Source organism: Rhinolophus sinicus, linkage group LG18, assembly GCF_036562045.2.
Source record: "Rhinolophus sinicus isolate RSC01 linkage group LG18, ASM3656204v1, whole genome shotgun sequence".
Taxonomy (NCBI): domain Eukaryota; kingdom Metazoa; phylum Chordata; class Mammalia; order Chiroptera; family Rhinolophidae; genus Rhinolophus; species Rhinolophus sinicus.
The window spans coordinates 3,327,252-3,335,535 of record NC_133767.1 but is presented as its reverse complement, the minus strand read 5'-3'; the positions used below and the strand labels follow the sequence as shown (position 1 = coordinate 3,335,535).

General features: G+C 49.7%; 1 protein-coding gene across 1 annotated transcript in view; it reads left to right on the top strand.

The window, feature by feature from the left end:
• IQCK (IQ motif containing K) overlaps window positions 1-8,284 on the top strand; it is a 77,513-nt gene that overhangs the window by 1,759 nt on the left and 67,470 nt on the right. Inside the window, exons 2-4 of the mRNA XM_019751654.2 lie at window positions 1,907-1,968; window positions 3,540-3,669; window positions 4,442-4,539. Coding sequence (XP_019607213.2) covers window positions 1,907-1,968; window positions 3,540-3,669; window positions 4,442-4,539 — 290 coding nt within the window. The remainder of the gene's footprint in view (window positions 1-1,906; window positions 1,969-3,539; window positions 3,670-4,441; window positions 4,540-8,284) is intronic.

Below are 8,284 nucleotides of genomic sequence, written 5' to 3'. Positions count from 1 at the left end.
AAGGATCATGGGATTTATTTTGGTCAATCAGGCCGGTAGGGAGAACGCAAAGACAGGGTTTGGTCCTCTCTGAAAAGCGAGTGCATTGATGCCAGAGGTACAGTACGACGTTAAAGAGGTCAAAACTAGTGAGTTATATGCACTGGCTGCTACTGTAACAATTATTACCATCTAGAGGAATAAGCCCAATTTCTTAAAACAAACATTCTAACAAATGCCGTTTTTTATAGCAAACGTAGTAACTACATTCAATTTCTCACAACAAACATGGCATCCAGGCTTCGCGGCAAATCTGTCTTCGAGGTTAAGCATTACATTCACTTAGGATAGCTCCACTTGAAAAGCAAATTCTCCCAGCGCACACACCTGTCAGAAACAATTGCAGGGAGATGAGATCCAGAACAGGTAAATATCGGACTCAGACAAGGTCTTTATCCTGCCTGACCGATGTGGTTTGTGTGTGCGCACACCTCCGGATACCTTACTTGTCACTGTTCTTCAGATTTTTCATCTTTCCAGTGATACTTAACTCAGGGCTTTGTAATCTCAAAACCACTTGCATGAGTATCAACAAACACCCCCTAAGAGGACACTGGCTAAATGACTGTGGCCCACCCTGTAGGTAGCAGCGCTGAATGATGTCCGAGATTCAGCACCTAGAATGGTTCCTGGCACCTCGTGGGCTCTCAGTAAATATGAATGAACGAGAAGATACAAGGTCCAACGTAACTTGTTGTACTGCTTGTTCGTTCGTTCGTTCATTCATTCATTGCTCGCTTCATTCAGCAAGTATTCTGTGGGAATATGACAGTGAGCACAGACAGACCCAGGGAACTCCTTCACAAAACAGTCTATTCAAAGAGTAGTCAGTAACTTTTACAAATGTCAAGTAAGGGTGAAACTGATGCATGTTAGGAAGAAAAAGGATATGGGGTTTGTTACAAGGTTCTCTATACTTGGATGATTTGACCTAGTCCAGGAGATCTAAAGTAAGTAAATATACCTGTGTTATAGATGTATATTAGTGAATGCATTGAGATTAGGTTTGATCGATGGCAGATCTAACAGCGGCTATTGGTTGTAATGGGATCAGGTGTGACTTACACTCTCTATGTAAGACATCTCCGTATTCTTTCAAGTTTTCTCATGGTCAGCTTGTGTAATCAGACAGAGCTACACATGTATGTATCTTAAATCCAGATACATAGTTTTCACACAATATTGGTGAGTCTCAGAGTATTGGGGGAAGAAGGGTGAATTTGCATACTTGCTTGACGGGGGGAGAAAGTGAGAGAGCTGGAGCTATTGAGGGCAGAATTCTCAGATTCCCACCCCTCGTGTACTCGCCTCCCAGGCATTCAATCAATCACGAAGCTAGGCATTGCTGTCAGAGCACTTTCCAGAAGTCAGTCAGTCTGTGATCACTTGACTTTGGGTTATTAGGGGTGGGCCATGGACCCCAAACTGGCAGTCTTACCTACGTGCCTCCCCCCCATAGCTGCCTGGGGTGGCTTGTCTTCCTTCTGTTTCTTATTCCTCCCATCGCGTTCTCCTTTTCTGTATGCTGTTGGTGTCTTCTCTTAGGCACCGTTCTCATTCTCCTTCTTTCACTCCTTGTCGCGATCATAATTTGGGGGCAAAATCTAAAGTTACACCCTCTCGGGAAGAGTCGCAAACTCTTACATAAAGCCTGGGCTCTTTTCACAGATGCCAATCACCATCTCTTAGCCATTTAAAATAAGGTGGTTCATGTTAATTATTAACCGGTAATGGCCAGTTGTTTTTCATGTCTACAAACCACCAACCAAAATAAAAGTTAAGCATGTTTTATTTAGAGGAAAGAAAATTCTGTCGTAAACTGCAATGAAGTATGGAACTGAGCATCTTTTCCCCCCACTCCCTTTAGAGTATGAAGCTGAGCTGCCTCCCTTTCCAGGATACAAAGTCCAACCAGACGCTGCGACTGCTGTGAGTATCGCCCCACAAAATCCAAATGACAGGTTCTGAATTGAGACCAGTTCTGACAGCTGGGGAATGTCACATAGTGGCTTCAGTTAGGGAAGGCACCGGGACTCAAACCAGAAACTCAGGGCCAGTCCCAGCTCTACGGTGTGACTTAAAGGGCATCACATAACCTCTATGAGCCTCAGCTTGCACATCTGTTAAATGGATCAGCTAATCCTTGACTAACTCACAGGGCCTCTGGGGGGCTCAGATGAGATCCTGGATGAGAAAGGCCCTGTAAACAGGGGCGTCAACACCATGTCCATGTTGGGGACAGTTGCAGACAGAGCAGGTTCCCCTGTGCATACCCAGGTGGGCAAGAAGGAAAGAGGGCCCAGCAGGGCAGCCAGGAAAGGAGGCCCTCGGCCGGTCTACTTGGAATAAAATAGGAACTTAATAGAGTTGAAAATACAAACGGAACGCTTTCAGGGATGCTGGGTCCCAGGGATGAAATGAAAACCTAAGTCCCTAGATTTCCAGTGTGTTACACCCCCTTGCGGCTGTTGGATCGTCTTGTATCTCAGAACTCCCGTGGCCTGTGAGCATTCTCTTTTTCACAGCCTCCTGTTCTTGTTTTATGGATGCAATGTTTTCTCAAATGTCTCTGCAGAGACTAAGCACAGTTCCCTTCCCCGAGTTCTCGGTGCTGCTTCCACAGTCAGTGGTTCTTTGTGGACCTCCATCTTTGTCTGTTGTGCTGCTGCTGCTCTATATCTGTGCACAAAGCTTTGACTGTTGGTCCAGAATGTAAAATGGAGCCCCGAGTGGGATTTTCTCCATCGCTGGTATGGTTTTCTACTGTTGTGCATGGGGGTTCGTTTTCTGGATGGTTCTCTCCTAGGAGGAGAAACACTGCCTGGGAGCTCAGCAGGCGGGGAGCCTCCAAGCCAACGGGGAGCTTTTTTCTTCTTTTTTCTTTTGGCCACCAGCATAGCACCCTGAGAAGTTCTGCTCCTTCCCAGACTGTGTGTTTCATTCATTTGCAGAAGAGTCATTGGAAAGCAGAGCTGGATAGCAAACGCTGATGTGGACGTAGCTTTGTGTATATTGAAGGAGCAGGGGAGAGGGAATGTGGGCAGCAGGCCCGTGGAGCGCCCACCAGATTTTCACTGACCCCCTCCTGGTTCTCATTGCCTTTTCATTCACTCACCCTCTGAGGAATTGGAGCACTGAGGCCCTTTGGAATTCTGGTGGGAAGATGGACTCACGTCCTCTGTCTGGGGCAGCTGGGTCTGCTCCTGTGGATCCTGGGTCTCCACGTCCCCTCTTTCTTATCTCATGCCAGGCTTCCTCCCTGTTTCTGTTGGAAATGTTTGCGAATCTCTCGTCCACTGATCGTCTTCCTGTTGTTTTCTCTGTTAGGGGTTTATTCCTTCATCGTCATTTCTGTGTCTCTGGGGGGAAGACAGACAGACCTGTGCTCAGTATGCCCCCTTGAACCTGAAGTCGGACACAGAATTTTGTTCCTTCGTTAGATTATAAAAGAAAAGGCAATCATTTACACTATTTAATGAATTGATTCTCTGCCCCACCAGGTTTCACCACTGGAGGAAACAGTTTTCCATCGCATCAAAACAGAGCACATGTATTTAGTTCCTCACGTGATCGAGGACTCACATACGTCTTGCACTCAAGTGAAATTGGAAACAGTCGATCCGAAAACATGTGCGTAAGGAAGTAAGATTTCATCTTTCATAGTTTGGGGCTCGTAACATTGCAAACCCACAGGGTGGGGGTGGGGGCGAACAGACAGACCTCGGGGAGCCCACATACACAAGAAGGAATGTCCTCTTGATTTGATTTTTAAAAGAAACAGCCTTGACTCCACTGATTTATCTTTAAGGTTGAAATGTAATAACGATGATAATAGCAACAAACGTACATCGATTCTACATTCAATACAAAGGGCAAAAATGTAAGCAGTAGAAGACACTACCATATGCCCGCTTTGTGGGTTGAAGCCAGAGCTGTGGGTTTCCTACCCCTTCCTGCCTGAGCCCCAGTTCCGCCTGCCCTCCCTGGGGAGGCCCTCTTTTCTGGGTTCGTTCTGTTCTCTCTGCTAGTGCGCTGTGAGCCGGGGCGGCCCCCACCGCCATTGCGTGGCCCTGTCCATGGTACCGCCACCCGTTCCTCTGGGATCTCAGTTCCTGCCCCCCCCCCCCAGCTCCTCCCCCTCCAGCCACCCCGTCCTCCCGGCCTCCTGGCTGTGCCTGTGGTCCTGGCCCCGTGTAGCACCTGGCCGACATCCTCTCTGCACCAAAGACACAGAGAGGGGTTTTCAGTTTCGTCAGTAATACAGCCCGACTCCGCAGTCTCAAGTAACGTGTAAGGTCATGTTGTTTCGTGGACAGCACCTTTTATCGGCTCAGAAGCAAACGTTTCTCCCAGATCCACTTGGCCATTTGGGATTTTCAGCAGGCACTTTGTTTTGTTTTAGGTTCCCCCAGAGACTTTCTGGAAACGTTCATCTTTCCAGTTCTGCTTCCCGGCATGGCCAGCCTGCTTCACCAGGCGGACAAAGAGAAATGTTTTGAGGTCAGTTGTTCTGTTCGTTTCTGAATGCTCCATGGTTCCTTTTTATCAGACGGTAGCTTGTGATCTCGGTACCATCCCTCCAGTGGTGGTTCTCAGGACGGTCCCTTGGTGAGGGAAAGCCTGAGTTTTGGGTCGCTTGCCCAGCTCCAGCCATGGCTCGTAGCTGTGCACACACATGGCTGCCAGCGGTCTGGCCGTGTGGGTCCGCAGAGGTGTCCGCCCTTCTCCTGGGCCTGCCATTCCTGGTCCCTGCGCGGAGGATAGCTTTCCTTACCCCTTCTCTGGGTTGACCCCCCGTCCATTGCCTCTCCCTCCTCCGCTTCATGCCAGATGCCATATGCATGTAACTTGCTTCAGGAGAGGCCCGTGCCCCATGAGCGCTGCGTTCCTACTGGTCATTGTCACACTGCAGCCAGTGACCCATGTGAGACGACTTCCGATCCTGGGGCACCCCCACCTCATTCCCCTCTGAGGCCCCGTCTCTTCTCCAGTTGACAGGAGGCTTTGGGGGTGGTGTGTTCCCTGCACTGTTCTCACTACTAGAATTTCCAATGGCCCACATGACGAGAACAGAACAGCAACCATGGTTGATACCGACCACATGCTTGCTCAGCGCTTTGTCCATTAGTTCAGTTATTCCTCGGAGCAGCCCGGTGAGGCCCCTTCTGTTAGGATCGTCTGCGTTTGCAGGTGAGAAAACAGGAACAGAGAGGTTCCGAAAGGTGGTCGAGGGGAATTGGCAGAGCTAGGGTTCCAATCCAGATGGCTACGAAGCACAGTGGTGGTAAGGGCAGTGTGATTCGCCATCCGTGCGACACAGCCGAGGGCCTTCCAAGCGGTCCCTGTGATGCTGTCACCCGCTGGGCTGCCCTTCCCCCTAGGATCTCTGAAAAGACCTGGCTCCTGCCCCCACGGTCCTTTCTATCCCGAGGAGACCGTGTCCATGCTGCTCTGGCAGAAACGCTCCGTGTTCAGACACAGGCCGAGGGCACCTGAGTTCCACCTCATTCTCCTGGCTCACTGGTCCAGGCCGGTTGTCCTGACCGAGCCGGGAAGGACCACCGTGATCAGGCCCCCATTCTCATTAGCAGCAGGGGGTGCTCTGCTGCAGGGGACCAGACACAGGAAAAGCTGGGACAACAAATGTCACTGATTCAGGCCCTGCCTGTCACATGCAGGTACCTGCTCAGAGGTACCTGTTTCATCGATCAGCCGCCCTCTGCGTGTCAGCTGGTCAAACTGCTTTACACACATTGTCTCCCCCTCGCCGTAACCTTCTAAGCCAGGTCCCCTTTCACAGCAGCTCCCCGCTTTCCCAGAGGAGGCCCCTGGAAGTTAGAGACGTAGAGCGCTACCTGCAATCCCCCAGCCAGTGAGCGATGTGGCACGTTCCCTAGGATCAGGGGATCCTAGAGCCTGGGCTCTCCGCCCTCCCAGAAAATGGGAGTTGGAGGCTGCCCTGGAAATAGCTCCAGGAAATACTGGTCTTTTTTCATTCGTGGCTGTTTTCTGGAGAACAGATTGCTATTTGCCTTAGGTGATAAAATCTAATCTGCTTCTAATTCTTGCATATATTTCATTGGCTTACTTGGCTTCCCTTACAACTTAATTCTTATCCTCTACTCATAATTGACCCCCCGCTTCCCACCCCGTGTGATGCTAAACAGGTACAAGGTATGGCCGGTGGAACAGTGGTGAGGCTGGAGGCCAGAGGGCAGAGCCCTCAGCCTTGCCCTGCCATTGTCAGGTGGCCTTGTCTCTGTGGCTGTAGGACCTGCCACCGAATAAGGGATGCCAGGCAATCTCACAAGTGACGTGTCAGGGACATTTCTCTTTCATCTTGCTGTTGGCCAAAGCTCACTCAGTGTGCTGTGCCTTTCATTAGACGGAACAAAGGATGGAATACCGTGATTCAACAAACATGCACAATGGAATATTGTTTGCATATGTGTAAGGGAGATCTGCAGACAGATTGTCCCCCAAGTTCACTTGGGTTCTGCAAACATTTAGGAAGGCCTACTATGTGCTGATCGCAGGGCCAGGCCGTGGGGCACAGAGAGGACAAGACGTGGTCCTGTCCTTAAGAAAACCGCCGACTAGTAATGAAGCCTTCAGTCGCTGAAGTGTGATGGGCAGCTCAGGTCGCCGTTTTTACTTTTCTCCCCTTTGCATCTGCTCTTTTTTGCTCTCTGACATAAGAGTGGATGTGCAGAAACGGCAAAGAGGGGGGCCCGTGCTGGGTACTCACTTTGGACCTTAGGGCAGCTGTATTCAGTGGTGCAGCTTTCATTCCAATTTATTCAGCTGTGATTCTTCTAATTTATACCCCTTCCGAGGGCACAAAAATCAGCTCAAAGGGCAGGAATTAAGCTTTCACATTGAAGGTCGCATAGTGAATGTCTCTCCATAAATAATTCTGTAACGAGGGCCTGGAAACAGTTCCCAGCCTCTAGGCAGTGATAAAACGCTTTTAAAGAATCAGAGAAGGTTCTGTTTGTATTGGAGATTAATTAGGCTTCCTTGTGTCAACTCATATTTCATCTTCGACACCCGCAGATGAGCTGCCTCTGGGACTAAATGAAATGTTCTGAACATGAAACGCTGCCATTGCTCAAATGGAGCATTCAAGTCTAAATGTTACAGTGAGTGATCAAGGGTGTAGAAAGTGTGGGTTCTTCAAACTGGTGCGCTTGCATTGATGCACCGTAAAGGCCGCCGCACCCTGGAGTCCAGAATCAAGCACTCCCTTCCAGTGTGACCCTAAGTAAACTGAGCCTCAGCTGCCTCCCCCCGCTAAAGGGACGGCAGAGGTGCTCCTATTATGGGAGGACGAAGGGGACGTATTTAGGGACACTCAGGCCACCATGGGATGTAAGCTTCCCACCACCCGTCCCTTCAGGCTGGGCCGGGACACTCAGCATTTTGGGCTCAGTATATAATGCACTGTGGGTGAATCACCATTAACTTCTTTCGTTTCCCGTCTCGGGATTTCTTAATTAAATCCGATTCCCTCCAGTCCACATCCTCCCCCACCTGGGTCACATAGTCTTTTTGAAGGCTTAAAAATTACATTACTGCCATTTCAACATTTGTCAGGCCCCAGTGGACCTCCTGGTACCCGTTCTGCGTGACAGATTGACATTTTCTCCATTCAGCTGTTCCTCACATCCTGTCATGGGGAATGGATGCTTAAGCTGAGGGATAACCGGCCTCCAGCCAAAGTTACGTAACCAGCGCATTCTTATCTGTCCCGCCACAACCGCCTTGCGTCCACGTAGCTCTTAAACCGCAGCGTAACCCATTGTTGACGCGGGCCATTTAAATGATATCTTGGAAGCGTTTCTGTTAGGTTGCTCGGGAATAATTGCTGACTGGTATTTGCCCCTAAAATGCTGGCTTCTAGTTCTCTTTTCTTGCTTTCCTCATGTTCTGTTCTGTTCTCTGATGGAGCCCAGGAGTACATAGCAGGGACCTATGGAATGTTTGTTGGATGAGTGAATGGATGTGGTTCCTTAAAGGTCAGGCCCACTGTTAAGAGAGCAGTTAAGTTCTGGGCCTTTGCCGTAGTGATTCCGTGCAAGAAGTGATTTGCTGACTGTACCTGTGGTGTCTGGATTTACCGCCTCCGGAGGGAAGTGGGGAGGCTGCCCAGGTCTGTTAGAGGTACAGCAGAGAAAGGAGAAAATCCTCTAAAACTGAAGGAGCCTCCTAGCCAGTGGAGAGCCAGAGAGTAGAGCCAGAGGCT